The sequence below is a fragment of the Manis javanica genome, chromosome 1, assembly GCF_040802235.1.
Source record: "Manis javanica isolate MJ-LG chromosome 1, MJ_LKY, whole genome shotgun sequence".
Lineage (NCBI taxonomy): Eukaryota > Metazoa > Chordata > Mammalia > Pholidota > Manidae > Manis > Manis javanica.
Window position 1 is genome coordinate 181,847,623 of NC_133156.1, and position 22,536 is coordinate 181,870,158.

General features: G+C 33.7%; 1 protein-coding gene across 5 annotated transcripts in view; it reads left to right on the forward strand.

Annotated features, from left to right (window-relative positions):
* EXOC6B (exocyst complex component 6B) overlaps nt 1-22,536 on the forward strand; it is a 640,335-nt gene that overhangs the window by 383,254 nt on the left and 234,545 nt on the right. For all 5 annotated transcript variants that reach the window (XM_037027188.2, XM_073211565.1, XM_037027190.2 and 2 more), the window contains one exon: nt 11,424-11,603. In XM_037027188.2, the coding sequence (XP_036883083.1) occupies nt 11,424-11,603 (180 nt within the window). The remainder of the gene's footprint in view (nt 1-11,423; nt 11,604-22,536) is intronic.

The window sequence follows — 22,536 nt, forward strand, 5'->3', positions numbered from 1 at the left end:
ACTTTCCCTTACAGATGGAAACCTTTAGGCTGAAAAAAGGGCAAAAATAATCAGAAGGTCTTTAAGGTATTTTCTTGCAGAGTTCCCTCTTGTTTCTACCCTATGTGACATAATCAAGCTGGCATTCTTAGCTTTCCTTGTTCATGAGAATTTCCTATCTCTTACAAAAATAGAACTAAGGTACTTACTAACTTACCAAATCACAAATATTGTTTGTGTTCCTACTATGTGACAATCTGTTAGATTCTTGGTTGTAGAGGGAAAAAATACATAGTCATTCAATTTAGACTTTTTATAGAGGAAGACAGACACTGTAGGTTGTATATAAAGAGCTACCCAAAAAGCACTAGAATAATACAATAAATACATTCAATCCCTCACTGATTTTATATATTTTTATAAAGCATCTACTACATACCAGCAATTTACACTTATGAGCTAAAGAAACAAGTCTCCTGACTTTCTGTCTGTAGCTTATATTCTAGTGGGGATGACATGATAAACAAAAAACCTAGGTTAATGTCAGGTAGTAGTAAGAACTAGAAAGAAGAATACATGACCTCAATGAAATGAGGAATGGAATCATTTGGATATCTGGTAGACAAGCATTCCAGTCAAAGGCAACTGTGCAATAGTAGGTATTGGTATGGTCAAGGACTTAGCAAGGGGGTCAGTCTGGCAGTGATGTATCTGTCATTGGTGGTAGGAGTGGTGAAAGATGACAGGAGTCAGAAGATTTCTGGCCTTGTATGCCATAGTATTTTGGATTTTATTCTAAAATGAAGTGTGAGGCCATTAGAAAATTGGGAGTGGTGATGATAATCTGATTTATCTATTAATGGGTAACATGGTAGCTGTGTGGAAAATTATATATACACTATAAATCAGTGATGGTGGAAGTTATTGCAGAAGTCTAGGTAACATAATAGTCAGTTGAACTATGGTAATGGGGTAGAAGTGGTAAGAAATATTTTTGACAGTGGGGAAGGCAAGTTTTACTGCTGGATTTGGTATGGGATTATAGGAGAGCAAGTGGAATCAACTATAATTACAAGATTTTTGAAGTAAGCAAACTTGATGAATATTAGTGAGAGGAAAAACTGATCTGGGGAGGGGAAGTAGTGTCGAGACTTCCATTTCTTACATGTTAAGCTTGAGATATGCAGTAATCTCCATAGAGATATTGACGGTAAAGTCATTGCCAGAGATAAAAATGTAGAAATCAGTGTAAAGAAGGTATTTGATGCCATGGGGCTGGCTTTCTTCTGTGAATTGAATATAGATAGAGAAAAGATTTGAGTAGTGAGCTCCAAGGGAAATAAACATTGACAAATCCAGAGGAAGAGAAGAATTCCAGAATGAATGGTAGTTATCTCAGCTTTAAGATCTTCAAGGAGAGCTTCCCAGAAAAGGCACAAGTTGGAATAGATCTTAGGACCAGTAGGAGAATGAAGAAAGGATGAGGAAGAAGTAAGGGGCATTTTTAGGAGAAGCAACTTCATGTACAGAGATGAAAGAATAGGATAAGGCCAGACAGATTCTATATGAAGTAAGGGTAGCAGTGAAGTATAAAAGTAGGTAAATGTTAACTTGTGAAGTGCTTTTTTAAATAGGCAGGTAATTTGATCTTTATCCTACTAAAGTCTTCGAGAGACTTCAATTCAAGGGTATATTGCATTTAAAAAAAAAATTATTTTACTTTTTCTAATTAGAAGGACAGAAAAAGTATGGAAGGATTGAAAGCTGATAATAGGTAAGGAAGGGAAGAGAAAAAGAGGGAGGCAAAAGCAAATGAATCCCAATTACTTGAAATTCATAATCAGAGGAGGTTAAATATCTAGGATACTTTATGTAACTGTGCTAATAAATTTGAGGCTCTATAGGAAAATAGATGATTGAAAGTGATTCAGGAAGATACAGAAAAATGACTTGATAAATATGAAAGAAAGAAAAAAGTTATTAAAGACTTCTTAATATTGGGCAAGATACACATGATTTCACCCGTGAATTCATTTATGCTTTCATGAAGCATATGATTTCTGTATAATTGAAACTATTCCAGATCATTGAGAAAAAAGAATATCTCAGTTCATTTTTGTAAAGTCAAAAAAATCATGACTCAGAAAATGGAAAAAGCACACAAAGAAATCTGAACAATTAAATGTAAATATAGATATAAAAATAATAAATCATAAAATATCAAACAAAATCCAGAAGTACATAGAAAGTATATATAAAAATAAGTTTAAGAATACAAGGATACTAGCCAGACTTATAAAGAAAAAAAGAGTGTACACACATAAGCACACTCAGAAATGAAAAAGGAAAAATCACTACAGACACCATGGAAATACAAAGAATTATTAGAGAATACAATGAAAAATTATATGCCAACAAATTGGATGACCTAGAAGAAATGGACGACTTTCTAGAAAAATGCAACCTTCCAAGACTGATCAAGAGAGAAACAGAAAATCTGAACGACCTACCCATACTCCTTAAAGTTTTCCAAAAAGTAGAAGAGGAGGGAATACTTCCAAACTCATTCTATGAGGCCAGCATCACTCTAATACAAAAACCAGACAAAGACACCCCAAGAAAAGAAAATTACAGACCAATACCCCTGATGAACACACATGCAAAAATACTCAGCAAAATATTGGCAAAACAAATTCAAAAATATGTCAAAAAGATCATCCATCATGACCAAGTGGGATTTATTTGAGGGATGCAAGGAATGTACAATATTTGAAAATCATTCAACATAATACACCACATCAAAAGAAAGGGAAAAAATGACATGATCATCTCAATAGATGCTGAAAGGGCATTTGATGAAATTCAACATTCATTCATGATAAAAACTGTCAACAAAATGGGTATAGACGGCAAGTACCTCAACATAATAAAATCCACATACAACAAACCTACAGCCAACATCATACTTAAAAGCAAAAAGCTGAAAGCTTTTCCTCTAAGATCAGGAACAAGACAAGGATGCCCACTCTCCCCACTTTTATTCAACATAGTACTGGAGGTCCTAGCCACGGCAATCAGACAACAAAAAGAAATGAAAGGCATCCATATTGAAAGGCATCCATATTGGTAAGGAAGAATTTAAACTGTCACTGTTTGCAGAGGACATGATATTGTACATATAAAACCCTAAAGAATCTACCCGCAAACTACTAGAACTAATAACTGAATTCAGCAAAGTTGCAGGATACAAAATCAGCACACAGAAATTTGTTGCATTCCTATCTATATGTGAACAACGAACTAGCAGAAAAGAGAAATCAGGAAACAGCTCATTTACAATTGCATCTAAAAGAATAAAATACCTAGGAATAAACCTAACCAAGGAGGTGAAAGACCTATAACCCTGAAAACTACAAGACACTCATGAGAGAAATTAAAGAAGATACCAGTAAATGGAAATGCATCCCTTGCTCATGGATAGGAAGAATTACTGTTGTCAAAATGGCCATCCTGCCCAAAGCAATCTACAGATTCAGTGTAATCTGTATCAAAATAGCAACAGCATTCTTCAACAAACTAGAACAAATAGTTCTAAAATTCATATTGAACCACAAAAGACACTGAATAGCAAAAGCAATCTTGAGAACAAAGAACAAAGCTGGGGGGATTATGCTCCCTAACTTCAAGCTCTACTACAAAGCCACAGTAATCAAAACAATTCGGTGGTAGCACAAGAATAGCTTCATAGATGAATGGAACAGAATAAAGAGCCCAAATATAAATCCACACATATATGGCCAATTAATATATGATAAAGGAGCCATGAATATACAGTGGGGAAAAGACAGCCTCTTCAAACAGCTGGTGTTGGCAAAACTGGACAGCCACCTGTAAGAGATTGAAACTGGATTATTGTCTATCTCCATACACAAAAGTAAATTCAAAATGGATCAATGACCTGAATGTAAGTCATGAAACCATAAAACTCTTAGAATAAAACATAGGCAAAATCTCTTGAATATAAACATGGGTAACTTTTTCATGAACACATCTCCTCAGGCAAGGGAAACACAATAAAAAAATGAATAAATGGAACTACAGAACTACATCAAACTTAAAAGCTTCTGTACAGCAAAGGACACCATCACCAGAACAAAAAGGCATCCTACAATATGGGAGAATATATTCTGAAACGACATATCTGGCAAGGGGTTGACATACATAAATAGCAAATAACCCAATTAAAAAATGGGCGTAGGATCTGAACAGACAGTTCTCCAAAAAAGAAATTCAGATGGCCAACAGGCACATGAGAAGATGCTCCACATCACTAGTCATCAGGCAAATGCAAATTAAAAGCACAATGAGATACCTCACACCAGTTTGGATGGCCAACATCCAAAACACAAACAACAAATGCTGGCGAGGATGTAGAGAAAGGGAAACCCTTCTACAGTGATGGTGGGAATGTAAATTCGTTCAACCAATGTGGAAAAAATATGGAGGTTCCTCAAGAAAGTTAAAATAGAAATACTATTTGATGCAGTAATTCCACTCCTAGCAATTTACCCGAAGAAAACAAGATCCCTGATTCTGAAAGACCTATGCACCCCTATGTTTATTGCAGCACCTTTTAAAATAGCCAAGAGATAGAGGCAACCTAAATTTCCATCAATAGATGAATAGATTAAGAAGATGTGGTACATAGTCACAGTGGAATATTATTCAGCCATAAAAAGAAAACAAATCCTACCATTTGCAACAACATGAATTGAGTTAGAGGGTATTATACTCAGTGAAATGAGTCAGGCGGAGAAAGACAAGTACCCAATGATTTCACTCATTTGTGGAGTATAACAACAAAGCAAAACCGAAGGAACCGAACAGCAGCAGACTCACAGACTCCAAGAAGGAACTAGTGATTACCAAAGGGAAGAGGTTGGGGAGGGTGGGTGGGATTAAGTGGCACTATAATTAGCAATCACAATATATTTAGATCATGGGGAAGGTATAATAGCACAGAGAAGACAAATAATGACTCTATAGCATCTTACTATGCTGACAGACAGCAACTGCAATGGTTGGGGGGTGGTGAGGACTTGATAGTATGGATGAATGTTGAAAAACCATAGTGTTGTTCATGTGGAACCTTCATAAGATTGTATATCAATGATACTTTTATAAAAAAATACAACGATTTGTATTAAAAATAGCTTAAAATTATTCAGTACTTTAGTTGATAAAATGAGAAAAAAGACATGAGTACTTTAAAAGATGCTAAGAAGGTATTTTATATGAGATATAATATCTTATTGCCAAAATCTATTAATAAACCCTCTATCAGTAATTGACAGATCCAGGAGGCAGAAAAATCTGTAAGGGTATAGTTAAACTGAATAGCACTATCAATCAACTGTATCAAATTGATATTTATTAAATATTTCATCCAATAATAGCAGAATATACATTATTCTCAAGCTCATAAGAACATTCACTAAGACAGACTGTGTTCTGAGTAATAAACAACAAATTTTACAGAAATCATGCAAAACTTGTTTTCAGACCACATGGAATTAAACTATGAAATTTCTGTTAGAAAGGTAAGTAGAAAATCCCCACATATTTGAGATTAACCAATACACTTCAAAATAACATGAGTCCAAAAAAAAGTCTTAAGAGAAATAAAAAAATACTTTAACTAAATGAAAATAAAATATGACTTAAACAGTTCTTGCAACAGTGAAAGCAGTGCTTAGGGGGAAACACATTAATTGCATATATTAGAAAAAAGAAATCAGTAATCTAAGTTTTGACCTTAAGAAATTAGAGAAGGAAAAGCAAATTAAATCCAAAGTAATCAGAAAAAATAAAAATAAGAGTTAGAGCAGAAATGAGTGAAAAACTCTACACCTACAGTTTGATAACCTACCAATTCTTTGAAAGATAGAATTTACCAAAAGCCACATAAGGAGAAATAGGTAATCTGAATAGCCTTATGTCTAATGAAAGAATTGGATCAATAATTCATAACCTTCCAAAATAGTAAACATCAGGCCTAGTTGAAAGAAATTGAAGAATACACAAATAAATGGAAAGAAATTCCATGTTTATGGATTGGAAAAATTAATATTGTTAAAATGTCTGTACTACCCAAAGTGATCTGTTGTTAATTTATAAGTGGATCATTGCAATCCCTATCAAAAGTCCAGTGGAATTTTTAATTTTTGGAAGAAGAACAAAACTAGCGGCATCCTGTTTCCTGAATTCAAATTATATTACAAAGCTGTAATAAGCAAAACAGTATGATATTGGCATAAAAGTATACACATATATCAATGGAATAGAATAGAGAGCCCATAAAGAAACCCATGCATATATGGCCAATTAATTTACAATAAAATTACCAAGATTAAAAATGGGGAAAGGGTAGTGTCTTCAATCAATGGTGTTGTGGAAACTGCACAGCTATGTGCAAAAGAATGAAACCGGACCACTGTTATACATAAAAAATTAAGTCAAAATGGATTAAAAGAATTAACAGAAGACAAACTATAAAATTCCTAGAAGGAAACCTAGGTTGTAAGCTCCTTGACATTAGTCTTGGCAGTTATTTTTTGGAGTTGACAGCAATGCAAAGGCAACAGAGGAAAACATAAACAAGTGGAACTTTATCAAACTAAAAAGCTTCATAGCAAAAGAAACCATTACTGAGATGAGATGACAACTGAGAAAATGTAAGAAAATATTTGCAAACAATATATCCAGTAGGGAGTTAATATCCAAACTATTGAAGGAACTCTTGCAACTCAATAGCAAAAAAAAATAATCCAATTTAAAAAATAGGTAAAAGATGTTAATAGACATTTTTCCAAAGACATACAAATCACTAAGAGGTATGTGAGATGGTGCTCAAAATCACTAATCATCAAGGGCAAATCAAATCCACAATGATATATTACCTCACACCTGTGAGAATGGCTGTCATCATAATGACAAGAAATAAGTGCTGGCAAAGATGGGAAGACAAAGAAACCTTAGTGCACTGTTGGTGGGAATGTAAACTCATACAGCCACTCTGGAAACCATTGTGGAGATCCCTCATGAAATTAAAATTAGAACTACCATATGATCTGCATCCCACCTCTGGGTGTGTATCCAAAGAAATGGAAATCATTATCTTGAGGAGATTTGTATACTTCCATGTTCATTACAGCATTATTCATAATAGCCAAGATATGGAAACCACGCAAGAGTCCATCTGTGGATGAATGGATAAAGAAATTATAAATGCACACAGACATATCATACACAAACTGGAGTGTCATGCAGCCTTAAAAGAGAAGAAAATGCTGTTATTTGCAACAACATGGATCAACCCAGAAGGCATTATGCTGAGTGATATAAGAAAAGAGAGAATGACAAATACTACATGGTATCACTTATGTGGGATGTGAAAAAAAAATAGTTTAACTAATAGAAAGAAGAAAGTAGAAACTTTGCTGCTGTAGACTGGGGAGATGAGGTGAATAGTGGAAGTCTGATGAAAGAGTACAAACTTTCAGTTACAAAATGAATAGGTGTGAGGATCTAATATGTAACATGGTGATTACGAATAATAACTTATGTAATTGAAATTTGGTAATAGAGTAGAAATTAAATATTCTTACAAAAATACATAATACATAAACAAACAAGATGGATGTGTTAATTAACTCAATGTGTGGAATCCTTTTGCAGTTTATATGTAGTCATTACATAGTACATTTTCAGTATCCTACACTTTGTCAATTCTATCATAATGAAACTGAAAAAACCTTCTCCCAAATATTTGAGGAAGAAATTACACCACTTCTCTATAATGTTTTCCAGAAAATAGAAGCAGAGGGAATATTTCCTGACTCATTGTATGAGGCCACCATTACCTTAATATCAACAAAACATTACAAGAGGCACAAAATCTCAATCATAATATGTTATGATATTATATCATAATATAGTCATGGGGATAAAAGAACAGCGTAGTGAATATTATCAATGGTTCTCTAACATCTTCTATGTTGACAGTAACTGCACTAGTCAGGGTCCGAATTTAATAATGTATGTAACTCTTGAATCGCTATGTTGTATGCTTGGAACTAGTATAATATTGTATATCAAATATACTTCAGTAAAATAAATGAAAGTAAAATTACAGACAAACATCTCACATCAACATGGATTCAGAAATCCTCAACAAAACGTTAGCAAACTGAATCCAACAATATATAAGATGTATACACTACAACCAAGTGGGATTTATTCTAGATCTGCAAAGCTAATTCAACATTCAAAAATCAGTTAATGTAATCTTCACATCAGTGGGCTAAAGAAGAAAAATTAGTCATATCAGTAGATGCAGAAAAATCATTTGACAAATATCCCACATCTGTTAATGATAAAACCTCTCAGCAAACTAGAATAGAACAGTAACTTCCTTAAATTGATAAAGAATATCTACAAAAGTCCTATAGTTAACATCGTACTTGGTGGTGAGAAACTGGAAGCTTTCCTGCTAAAATCAGGAAAAACGCAGTGATGGTCCCTCAGACCACTCTTACTTAACACCCAATAAGACAGGAAAGGAAAGATTTACGGATTGGGAAGATAGAAATCAACCTGACTTTGTTTACAGATGACATGGCTGTCTAAGTAGAAACTATGAAGATAGTAAAAAAAAGTTACTGGAAGTGATAAGTTAATATAGCAAGGTTTAGGATATAAAATTAATATACAAAAGTCATTTGTTTTCTTATTATACCAGTAATGAACAACTGGAATTTGCAATTAAATTTGTTTTGTTTACAGTACCACTTACATTAATATAAAAAAAGAAATTGGCATAAATGTAAAAAAATAAGATCTATGTGAGGAAACTATAAAATTCTAGTGAAAAGAAATCAAAGAAGTAAGATCTAAATATATGGAGATATGCACCATATTCATAAACAGGAAAACCCGATATTTTATCAAGATATCAGTTCTTTCCAGCTGCATTTATAGAATCACTGTTAATTCAAGATTATCAGTGAAAAGACATGTTAAAGAGAATGAAAAGACAAGCCATAGACTGGGAGAAAATATTTGCAAAATACATATCTTATAAAGGACTCACATCCAAAGTATACAGAGAACTGGTAAAACTCAACAATAAGAAAACAACCCATTTTAAGAATGGACAAAAGATCTGAACAGAACCTCACCAAAGAATAGAGAGGGAATTGTAAATTAAAACGAGATACCACAATACAGCTATTACAATGGCTAAATCCAAAACACTAACACCAAATGCTGTAGTAACAGCAGGGCTCTCTCATTGCAGTTGCTACTGCAAAATGATAATGCCATTTAAAAGACAGTTTGTCAGTCTCTTACAAGGTAAAGACTTATAGTTTTACTAGTCGTGCTCCTTGGTGTTAAGCCAAGTGAGTCAAAAACTTAAGCCACACAAAAATTCACATATGAATGTTTAGAGCAGTTGTATTCTTAATTTACAAAACTTGGAAGCTACCAAGATGTCCTTCAATAGGTGAAGAGGAAAACTGTGGTATATCCAGACAATGGAATATTATTCAGTGATGAAAAGGAATGAGTTATCAAATCACAGAAAGACATGGAGGAAGCTTAAATACATACTGCTATGTAAAAGAAGCCAATCTGAAAGCTACATACTGTATGATCACAAGTATATGACTTTCTGGAAGAGGTAAATTTATGGAGGAAGTAAAAAGATCCATGGTTGCCAGGATTCAGGGGATGAGTGAGGGAAGGATTACTAGAGTACAAGAGGATTTTTGGGCAGTGAAACTGTTCTGTATGATACTCTAATAGTGAATGCAAGACATTATGCATTTGTCAGAACCCACAGAACTGTATGACACAGAGTGAACCCTAATGCAAACTGTGGACTTTAATTAATAATAAAATGCCATTATTGGTTCATCAATTACAACAAATGTACCATACTAATGAAAGTTTTAGTAAGGGAAACTATAGGAGGGCTATGGGGGACAGTACATATGAACTCTGCACTTTCTACTCAATTTTTCTTTAAGTGTAAATTTCTAAAAAATATAGGAAACTCCTAGTAAAATGGGAATTCAAGGAGAGCATTAGGTTATCATGTAAATATGTGAAGTTGTAAGCACAGAAGAGCCCATTGAAACATTGTTCATATAGTTAAACATTCTATGACTATGTTATAGTATTTACATACATTGCAAAAGTGTGCAACCATTAAAAAGGTGAAAATGGAGACAAGGGTATGAGTTAAGAGAGAAATTTAGGAATTAGAATTTATAAGACACAGTGACTATGAAGGAAAGAATGGATTCAAATATGTAGATCTCTGCCTTGGACTAAACTGAACAGGGGAGGAATGGGGATTATCATCAACCAAGTTCTGTACCCACTGTGTGCAAAGTTTCTGTGGGTCATAATGCCCAAGAAGCAGATGTACGGGTCTTTAACAAGAGTGGTTAGTGTAAGCCATAGGAATTAATTAAATCATCCCATGAAAGTGAGAGGATTGGAGGCCAGAAAAGTAAAAGTAAAACCAGGTGAAAATCATGTCATATAAGCTGAAGAACAGAGTTCTTAGAAGAGAATGTTTAATAGAAATCAAGTAAGATCAGACTGAACAATGAATATTGGATGTGGTAGCATAGAAGTCATGGGTTGCCCTGGACCCATCAATAGTGATGGGTTGTCAGCATTGGAATCCTGATTGCCCTGGTGCAATGCAAAGACCCTTTTGTCCTGAAAATATATTTTTTGGAACATTAGTGCCATAACAATTATTAAAGCCTATTGTATACTAGCATACATTATAAATCTCTTAAGTAGGTGTTCTCAAACTTACTTGATATAGGAACTCTTTTGGTGGTGTTTTAGCATATTTCAGGACTAGTGTTACCTAGAAGACACTTTAGGAAACATCAGAGTATACCAATCTTGAAGAGGCTTGATGACAAAGAAACTAAGGAGGTAGGATAGTAACTAGTAGGAGTACAGAGCATTAAGTTGAAACTTCAGGATATTTATAATAAAGTGAAGAGACCAGGTAATATAGAGAGATTGGTATTACAGGGACAGTGGGTCTTGCAGTCCCAGAAAAGACGAAAAGGAATAGGATCCTGAGAGCGAGTAATTTTGAACAGATGGGAACGTAAGAAAGGATGCAGAGAGCTGAGGCCAGTGAAGGCAAATTCTCTATTTGGTGAGTCAAAAATAATAGATTGTCTTGCAAATGCAAAATATACTCTATGGTGCTTTTGAAAAAAGAAAAATTAATGAACCATAATGTTCCCAATTCTTAATAGATATAAGTGTGAGATGTCTCCAAGCAGAAATTTCTGCATTGCTTATCCCAGAAGTCTGAATGCTTTTTAAAATTCCGTGTTTCACAGGATGCCAGACATGCTGCTGAAGAAGAGATTTATACCAACTTAAACCAGAAGATTGACCAGTTTCTACAACTGGCCGATTATGACTGGATGACAGGAGACTCGGGCAACAAAGCTAGTGACTACCTAGTAGACCTCATTGCCTTTCTACGTAGCACCTTTGCTGTATTCACGCATCTTCCTGTAAGTGACAGTTGCACTAACTTTGCCCGTTTTACAGAAAAAAGTGCTCTTAAAATATAGTTTGGCGAACGATGTTTGTTTCTGATTTTACCAGCCAGGAAGCTCTGCCGGATGATCCTCTCTTGGCAAGATTTAGAGACTTTTTCCATCATTTTTCATTGACTTTTGTGTTTTGTTTATTCTGAAACTGGTCTCTAATATTATGTCTATTTATATCTACCTAACTTTAAGTTAATTAGTGCAAACACATATTGAGTGCCTTGGTAGAAATAGGAGAGAAACTTAGGAGTCAGAATTTCAGATTTGTATCTTTTACTTCTAGAATATGCATTTAATTTTTTTTACACCTCAAATTCTCTGGTGAAATTCTCCATCTTTTTATCTAATTTGTTTATCTCTTCTCTATTTCCTTTAGTGTATTAACCACAGTCATTTTAAAGTCATTGTTTACTAATGCCAATATGTAGTTCACCCACATGTAGGCAGATTTGTTTGATTTTTTTGATTATTGCTTATATGGTTCTACCTCTTCCTACTATTTTTTGGTTGACATCAGATAGTGTGTTTAAAATATGTCGAGGTTCCAGGTAATATCCTCTCTACTAGAAAGGATTCACGCTTTCCCTTTTCAAGTAGGTGGAATGAGTATGGAGATTGTGCTTTGAGTCTCATCACATTATTCCAATTATGGACTGATCTGGGTCAAGCTTGGCCTGCTGTTGTGGTGTACATTGGGTTTGCCCCTGTTGCTAGGATGTGTTCCTTCAGAGATTTTAATGCTAGCCTGGCACATCATTGTCTCTTCAGCACCAAGAGGACTTTTGAACACTCTACTTTTCAGAGAAACCTTCTCTTCAGCCTCTTGCCCTTATCAATTCTAAACTTTGGCTAATGTCTTGAGAAGGAGTCTTACCCAGATCAGTGGTTGCGAGCCGGAAGAAAAGTGGTTGGAGGTTGTCAGTGTCAGTTTACCACTCCCTCACAAGCTTTCAGCTCCCACCTGAGAGTTGCATGAATCCTCCCACCGGTGAGTCTTTTTCTGAAACACTGTGAGACTGCAGGAAATCTTAGTTTGCTTTTCAAAGGTTTTGGCTCACACCCTTATTTTCCTCAGCTGGGTAGCTTTAGAATTCAGAAAATGTCTTGAGGAGAAAACTGGCCCAGTTTTGGCATTTCAGACCCATGGAAGCATCAAATATTCAATGATTTCTTTTGCCCCAGTAACTAGTCTCTGCCTGGACCTAACCCATATTCTCAGTCTGTTCCTATGCCTAAGTTTGGCCGATGCCTTCAGGAAAACAGTTGCAGATCCTTAGCTCACCTTAAAATGTCTACCCTCTTTGCAGTTTTATTTCTTTTAGTCCTTATTACTTCACAGCCTTCTGGTGCCTTTATATATACATTTTCTCTAAGTTTTATACTGTCTTTCCTATAGTGCTTAGTTAGAGGAAGTATTGGCCTGCAGAAAACTAGATCATTTCATCTAGTTTCATCTTGATACCAAAGCTAGACAAAAAGTAGCACAAAAGAGAAAACTGTGAACTAATCTCACAATTATGGATAAAAAAATAAAATGAATAAATGTTAGCAAGTCAATTCACAAGTGTTTTAAGAAAAAAATTCAGCACTTCTATGTAGGATTTACTGTAGAAATGCAAGGATAGTTTAATATTTTAAAATCTATTAATATAATTTATATATTACTAGGTGAGGGAGATAAAGTAAAATGATTATTCATACATATTTTCAAGAGACATTATATAACTTCCAGCCTACATTCCTGATTTTAAAAAAAACATACTAAAACACAAGCAATAAAGTATTTCAATAACATGAAATGAGAATCTATATGAAATTCAGTAGCCATCATAGATATAACAGTGGAATGCTAGAAAAACTTTCATTAACATCAGAAATATGGTCTTAATGCTTTTCACCACTGCTTTAGAAGTTCTGTCAAATAAATAAGGTAAAAAAGGAAATAAATTATGTTTTGAAATGAGCCATGCTTAATTATCACTGTTCATAGATTAGTATTGTTTAGTTGGATAATCTAAGAAAACCAACTGAAAAATAATTAGGTCCAATAAGACTTTTGATTGGTTAGATGGTCCACTTAGAAAACAAACCAGCTCCTTTTATGTTAGCTTAGAAAATTTATTGCAAAAAAATTCCCTATTCACTATTGGGGCATGAGTCTAAAGAGCTCTATGAGCATGCTTAATAATATATAGCACTCATGTGAAGAACATGTGACAGAGTAATTTAAAAGAGACTTCATTATTTATAAATACATAGAGTATTCTAGGATGGGAATATTTATATTGTAGAGAGTTTTTCCAAAATTAATCTAATGGCAATGAATACCAAGTGAATCTGGTAGTGGTAGGGTAAATTAACGAAGTAAATCTCAGATTCATTTGGAGACAAAAATGGGCAGTGTTTGCCAAAAGACATGAAAAAGGAAATGAGTGTTTTTCTCCTATCAAATATAGAAGTGTTACTATAAACCAAAAGTAATTTAGTCAATACCCTTCTCACACTGGCATAGATTGATAGATTAAAGAAATAGAACATAAAATCCATAGATAGTTTCAAGTGTATGTAAGAATTTGGTATATGATAAAGGTGACATTTAGCAATTGCTGTTGCCACTACGGTCTGCTCATTTGGGTAAAAACAATGTTAATTTCATACTTAATACAGCAAAAGAAATTCTAGATCAAATCCATGTTTAAATTTTTTAAAAGAAACAAAAATATTAGCAAATATTTTTATAATCTGAAAGAAAGTCATCATCATAGAAATGACACCAATGATTGACATCATTAAGAAGGTTAGTAGTTGAACTGCATAAAATATTTTTTAAAGTACCTGAAAGAATTTAACAAGGAAAATAGAATTATAAACTTTTCAAAAAACATAATTATAGTAAATATTCCCAAAGGTTGATATGTATAATATACAACAGTATTATGCATCATTTCAAATCTCATGGGAACACACACCATTTAAGGGAAAAATTTGCAGAAGAAATATTTAGGCAGTCAGAAAAGAAGAAAAATAGGAGACCAATGATAACATGAACAAAATGTATGATTCTAGTTATAAGGCATATATACTAATATTGTAGGATTTTCTTGCCTCTACACTTGCCAAAAGTAAGAAAATGACCACACGTAAAATTTGTGAGAAATATTTCGGGAACTAGGTATAGACTGCTCATAGACATATAAATTAGTATAGTCTTACTGGCAGTCAGTTTTTCAATATACCTCAAAATTTGTTTTTATCTTGTAATCTCACTTCTAGAAATCTCTTAAAATTTGTTTTTATCCTGTAATCTCACTTTTAGAAATCTCATTTAATGAAGTAATCGTGGCTGTATTATAAAATTAAGATGTAAGTATGTTCAACACAGTATTGTCTTTTGTAAAGATTCGGATTTAAATGAAAAGGCCAGAAACAGATGTGTTAGCTAAATAAATTATTATATGTTCACATAATATGGTATCAGTCATGCATTAAATTAATGTAGATGCATATTTATTTATTTAAGTATGTTGATTATCTCTATTGGAAAAGCAGATTGCAAAATAGTATAAGCAACATAATTTCATTTTTGTTAATACAGATATAGGCATGTTAATCATATATATTTTATATATTAAAAATCTAGATCTACATACTCCCTAGTTTAACTGTATTTATCTCTCTGTAGCTTTTAATTTTTCCTTTTTATCTGTGTTTTTAAAAATTACTTTTCTGTCACAAAACATTCACTGCTTTTGTAATCCTGGGGGTAGGAGAAGGTAATATTTAGAATGATTGTTCTCTATCTCGTTTATTCTGTCTTTAATAATTAATTTATGTATTTTAAAAATCTCTTATTTGAAAATTTTTTTTGAACTGTATTTCGTTTTTTGGAAGGAAAATGGCCAATAGTATTTTGTCTTTTATATCTCTCCCAGCATTGTGCAGTTACTTGAGTGAGTAAGGTTTTGCAGAATCATAGGAAATAAAGCAATAGTTCAAAGTCAAAGCCATTTTGTAGGGGTGTCCCCTATACTCATCTTCCTTGTTTTTTTAATTTTTCTGTTCTTTAAAATAAAAATGATACCTTAGTGTTACTGTTTATAAATGTCATATAATATAGTGGTTCCTATATATACAATAACGATCATATGTCAACTTAACTTTAATATCCAGGCTGTTTAGAAATAGTACTGTGATTCAATCTCATGCGTGAATCTAAAAAAGCTCATGCATCTCTAGAAAAAGTACATGCATGCTATTGCTAACTGTATAGTTACGACGTTTCTTACAGGGCTTTACTTGGAAGTATTAGTTGAGAATTTTTTCTTTTTTTCTTTATTCTGATGCTCTAACCTCTCAGTATTACTTGAGATGATCCCACCATGCAGATTCAAAGCCAGAGGTAATTCATAGCCCTAAATCCTCAATATTGCTTCCACAAATGCTACGTTTCTATCTTGCGTAATATACAGATCTGTTTCTGAAGCCATGCTTTCAAAAAGTAGTTGTATTTACCAATCATCATATTCTCTATAATCAAATTTGTATGACTTCTAGAAGTTCTTCTGGTTTTCCACAGACACGTAGCATTTCTGTTCATGCTCCCCCACAGGCCAGATAACTTCTTCATGGAATCTCATATTAGTGAAATGTTGTATTAAAAAATAGAAAACATACAGAACTGTGTCTAAGATTTGCTCTTGAGCAATAGTACCAAAATATAAGAGAAGAAGGAGCTATTTCTGAGAAAGAACCAAAATCATTTGCCTTTTAATTAATATGAATATTTCTTTTCATATTTTAAATTGAGTGACTTTCTGTCAAAGAGGGATTGAATGATAGGAAATAAATATATGAAAAGAACTGCAAAAAAAAAGGCAAAGACTGTCTTGTTCTCCTGAATTTTGAAATCCCCAGTTTTTCTTAGTTCTTAGGGATGTTTTGTCACCACAATAGCAACATAGCCAAGGGGATAATGTCTAGGTGTGTGTGAGTGTGTGTTTGGGTGAGAGAGGATATCCTAGATCACACCTTACTAGATAGTGAATGGCCAGGGGAAAATTATTGAAACTTAAACAACTATTTTCCTTTTTGGTGACCAAGGTGGCCTACCTACATGAGGCACCCAGAAACGTTTGTAATAAGGTTTTCCACAATTAGAGTTCTACAGTGTTGCCATGTCCTTGAGTTAACAGACAAAGTAAGCACACAAGCGTTTGTTCAGGCTCCAAACATATAATTTACAATGGAATACCCAGCTACCCATTTTGCATGCTCAGCATAAGAACATGCTTTTGAGAATTTACCCTTGTTATCCTGATAATTATCTTTCAGAAATGCTTGAGAGAGAGGAAATGCTTTCTCAAGTAACAGACCCAGAGGAGGGAATCCTGTATTTGTTTTCTCTGTCTTCTGCTGTTCATGTTAATTTATATAACCCGGGACAAGAGCTCTCTTTACCCACCTTGGTTTGCCTTAGTTTCTCTGTCTAAAATACAGTAATATCTGTTGTTGGCTTCTTCCTGCCCGGGCAGTTACTTGTTAGGTCATCTTTTAGGGAAAGTTATTTCCTGAAATTGTTCCTGTCAAAACCCCTGTTAAAACTGACATTTCTCCTGGCACTCCATTTAATTCTGCTGCCATCTCAGGACTAAATGATTCTGCTATTTAGAAACTGTTATTGCCTCCCATTAAACACAAAACCTTCTCTCTGACTGCCAAGACTTGCCGTAATGTGACCCCAAACCACCTTTTTGTCTTTATCTTGCTTTATTTTCTATTTGCCTGAGATATTCCTTCCAGACTGAAGTAATGCTCTTCAGTTTTATTCATCTCTATCTCTTTAGACTGTGCAGCACTTTGTATAAGTTGCAATAAGTTTTTGTGGAGGTAACTTGTTTTAAATAATTAACTACATTCCTACCTGGGAATTGAACACCATTTTTGGATCACATGCATCATTAAAAGTAATCATTTAATTATTAAAAAGAAAAATTATTCTGAGACAAGGACCAAGTTTGTTCAGGTTAAAACTCTAAATTGGTCTTTCTCCCTCTACATCCTGTCAAGCTTACCCAAATAAAGATCATTGTTTTTAAAGTGGCAGAATTAAAAAAGAAAAGATATAAGAATATATAAAAGGATTTCAATATTATTAAAATGATATTTTAATGCAAGCCATTTGTATAATTAAAACAACCTCTATGATATATGGGCAGTTATTATTTTCCCCATTTGACAAATGTGGACCTGAGGCTTAAAGCAGTCTTGCTGAAGGTCAGAAAATAATTCAATAATGGGAATAGATCCTAGTGTTTTTACTTGGGGTTATGTTTTTCCCACTACATAAAAATGTCTCTCAATATTTAATACTAGCTACCATCTCTTGAGTGTATACCATGTACCAGGTACTGTGTTAAGCACTTTCTCTTTCTCTCTCTCTCTCTGTGATTTTTATTACAAGGAATAAATGATTATATATATTATATATTAAATGATTCTATATATATATTATATATTAAATGATTATATATATAATTCATATATTATACAAATCATTATTTTTATATATGTAATCATTTATTCCTTGCAACAAATTTGCAAAATAGTATTATCATCATCCCATTTTACACATGAAAAAGCAAAGCATAGAGAGGTTCACTAAATTTGTCAAGAGGTAATCATCTAGAGGCAGTGGATCTTAGGTGGGAGCTGCCCCTAAAGCTCCTGTTCTCTTCTCACTGGGCTGTAATACCTCTAAGCTATGCATGAGGAACACTAGGCTATATTTCATGGAGCCATCATTTAAATTCCATTTCCTCTGTGAGATTCTTACTCCATATTTTTTGTTTGCATAAATTTTTTTGCTTGTATAAAATCTTAGTCATTATGACCAGAACAATTCTCAATAGGAGAGGTAAATTGTGGTAATGTGCTCATAAAATGGAAACTCTATTTAGCAATAGGAAAGATACCAGTAAGTGGGTTGCCTGTTTTTAACCTAACCTAGTTCCCTTAGCTGATACCTCATGTGAAAATCCTCTCATCTGCTGGTAATAACGATTCTCTGAGTCAGCCCAATGCTTATGGTTGTCTTTGGAACAAAATAAGGAAGTTTCAGGCGTCCTCAGTGGAGTACAGCATTAGAGCCTTCAGGATATTAATTGAATTTTTCTTCAAATAAATTGCGTAGGTAGAGCCAGTATCTAAGAATTTTTGTTTTGTTTTGTTTTTCCTCGGTTGGAGCAAAAATTACAGATTTCTTAATGATTTCTCTGCTACCGAGAAATTAATAAGGTTCCCAAAGTGTTATTTGTGTTCTATGCTGTTAAGATTTGGTTATTTGAGCTACATATTTTGAAATCAACAAATTAGCTTAGCTCCTTGGGATAGTAGTCTTGGGGTTGTGAGTTAGTGACATTCTTCAGGAGTTTTGTCTTTCTTCAGAGTTATCTTTGTACGTTGGGCTATCACTTAATATTTCCCCACTAAAGCTGCTATTACCAGCCACCACAGCCATTCTTTCTGGTGGTATTCAGCCAGCAGTCCACTTGACTGTTTATTAATGATCTTCGGATTGTCTCCTCTCTTATAGTTATTAAATAAAAGATTAAGAATGTTTGATTCTAAATACTAAGAGCCATTTACCTGTAATTTTGTTTTTGGAGTTGAGATAAGGTAGAAAATATAGAGAACCTAGGGCTTAAAGGACTACAAAATCCTATAACTGTAACTTTTTATATCTGATGTGCTGTTGAAGAGTCAGAGAGAGGGAGAACACCTTGGATATGCTATATCTGGCTACCTTAATATCTCAGATGTCTTTATAAAATGGAAAGGAAACTACTCTTTCTCACTGGTGTTGGGGTAGTGGGAAGCTGAGTGTTTTCTGAGGACAAAATAATTATGTCAACATTGCTTATAAGAGCAAATAATTACAAACAACTTTAACTTTGTAATAAGAGGTAATGGTTATATAAAGTATAATACTGTTGTTCAGTGAACTGTTACACATTTATTAAAACTAATTTTATGAAAATTAATAACATTGCACAGACTTTATACTACCATGTTAAATGAAGGAAGCAGAATAAAAATTTTATAAACACAGTGATTACAAGTATGTAAAAACTCTAAAAACATGTTAGTATTGGAGTAAAAAGTCAGCAGGAAATACATTAAATGTAAATTTAACTTAAAAATATTCATTATTGGCATTTTAAAAATATTTAAGCATTTGCTTTATTAAAAAGTTTTAGGTTTTTATAGCTTCTCTTCCATTTCAGATTTACCTTTGCTCATAAATTACAATAATGAAAAGAAAAAAAACCCCAAATTTCTGTGTTCTTTTAGGTGCCTTTCTCCTTCATGGAACTTATTTCTGTGTACAAAGTAACTTGTTTTTATAGATTAAACTTAGGGATAAGTAGGTAAATCATTGCCCAAGATCATACAAGTAACATACGGTGGAACAGGGATTTATATTGAGACGTCTCATGCCAAAGCCCATGATCTTTTTGCTTTAGTAAACTAAACTAGTTGCTTTTCCCCAAAGATTTCAAAGACTAAAGGAAGATGTTTGGAGTATGTGTGGGTGCTTTGAAATTGAGATGTCCTGGTTAGAACAGGGATAATAAATCATAATAAGAGGACAATTGAGGATGTGTAATGATTAAAGGAAGAACATAACACAGTCTTCTTATGTCAATTTATATTCAGATGTGTATTCCAAAAAAACTGGTGTGTCAGCAACACCCTCTGTTTAGAAACTTTTAGTGATTCTGACTTCTTCTAGTGTAACTCTTGTCCACATTATATGTATTTCATGTAATTCCTTTACGTAAATGTTTGACTACAGCCAAGTGTATGTATTCATTGTTTCCAAACATAATATACTTATTCCTGGCTGTAGACTTTTGTTTGTGGTTTTCTTTTTCCTTGGAAGGATGTCTCATTTCACTTTAAAATCTTTTCTTCCTTTAAAATACAATTTAAAACCTATTTTCCCCGTGAAGTCTTTTAGGACTAGTTGCCTTCCTCCCCACAAGTCATATCCCAAGGGTTTGACTTTCTAGTAAACTCCTATAGATCTTATTGTTTCCTTTCTCTAGTTGAAAGTTAAGATACATTATCTAAAATTATATTTTTTCTGTATATTCCCTTTATCATCAACTCAGGTTACAAGTTCTTTGAAGGAAAATGTCTTAGACTTTTTAATATATCCAATACCGAGTAAGTATGCAGTGAATGTCATGATGAGATGGAATATTTTTAACAGGGAAATTGTGCAAGGAACAGTGACCTCCAACTTGGATGACTGTTTGCCATCTCATGACATCTCCTCTGATTACAGCTATTTATTATGAATTTATTTTGCTTTACAATTCCATTTCATTAAGAATGAGGTTGGGAAAACACCAAAAAGATATTTATCCAAGTTCCCAAGGAAGAAAATGCTGCTGCAGGGGAATATTGCAGTCAGGTCATTCTAAACTGTGTTTTAACTTATTGGACAAGATGGCATACTTGAGCCTACTGATTGGTGCCAGCATACTTCAGAACATCTAGTGCACATGTTGTGGGGTGAGGAGTTCACAGTTAAATGAGCAGGAATCTGGTACATGCCACTGTTCTGCAATACTTTCATGGTGGTTTATAGCCACAGTTTTAATATGGTTTAGTAAGTGCTTGAACTTCTCCAAACAATAACACACATTATTGGAAATCAGACACAGTGCATACTTGCCTCTGGGGACTCCTCCTACCTTGAATTAGCAACTGCAGGCCTGTTACTCTTCAGCTGCCTGACTATAGATGAGGTTCAAGCTCTTCTTAAGGAAAAACTACCTTCTTAAAAAAAATTAGAGTGACACACACAGAGAGACAGAGCCAAAAAATTAATTTGCTTCCCTGAATGTATTATATCTTTAAAAAGGGCTTTGACTAAGAACATCTACTTGTTATTTCTATTTCATTTAGGATAATTTGATTGCTATTATTATATTCCTACAAACAAATATTTTTCTGTCTTTAACCGTTCCAAGAGGAGACCTTCATCAACACTTACAGTGACTGTCAAATTAATGAAATGAGGACATTTTATGTTGTGTGTTTGCCTGTGTGTGTTTTGTTGGGTTGAAGGATTAAATTTCCTGTAATCATTGTGTATCTTAATAATTCCTTTGGAAGATGGTCTTTGGATCAGGATGTGATGAGGACCTGAAAACGGGAAGCTGCCTTCCAATAGACAACAGGTCCTAACTCCAGAGTCTTAAGTCTAACATGAGCCCTTTGTAAAGATAGTTTTCTTCTGTGCTTGTTTTTCCTACGTGTAAACATAGATTCCAACTGGATCTGTGTGAAATCCAAGGATTGTTCTCTAGAACTGTGTTTTTGATGCCATGTTGACCACATCAGTATTTTTGCTGTTGTAAAACAGACACAGTGACCCCTATAGCTCATTGTTTTAGTTAAAAGCCCCCTGAAATGACATATTTGTAAATAGTCTATCCTTTAGAAAAGGAACTAACTTCATCTGCTGTTTTTTTAATTGAGGAATATAACATATAGAAAAGTGACCAAATTGTAAATATATAGTTCGATGAATTATTGCCAAGCAGACACACCTTTGTGATCAGTTGATCAGTGCAAAGATCAAGAAACAGAACATCACAAGTTTACCAGAAGACCCTTCTAGCCTTTTTTCTGTCAAATCTTTACCTTTCTCCCTGAGGTTAAGCATTATCAGTACCTCTAATACTGTAGGGTGGCTTTGCCTGTTTGTAAAGTGATAGTATGTACTCTTCTGTGTCATTTCTTAATTCAGCATAACATTTGTGAGAGTCATCCATTGCAGGTAGAACTAGTTCATTCATTCTTATTCCTATATAATATTCCA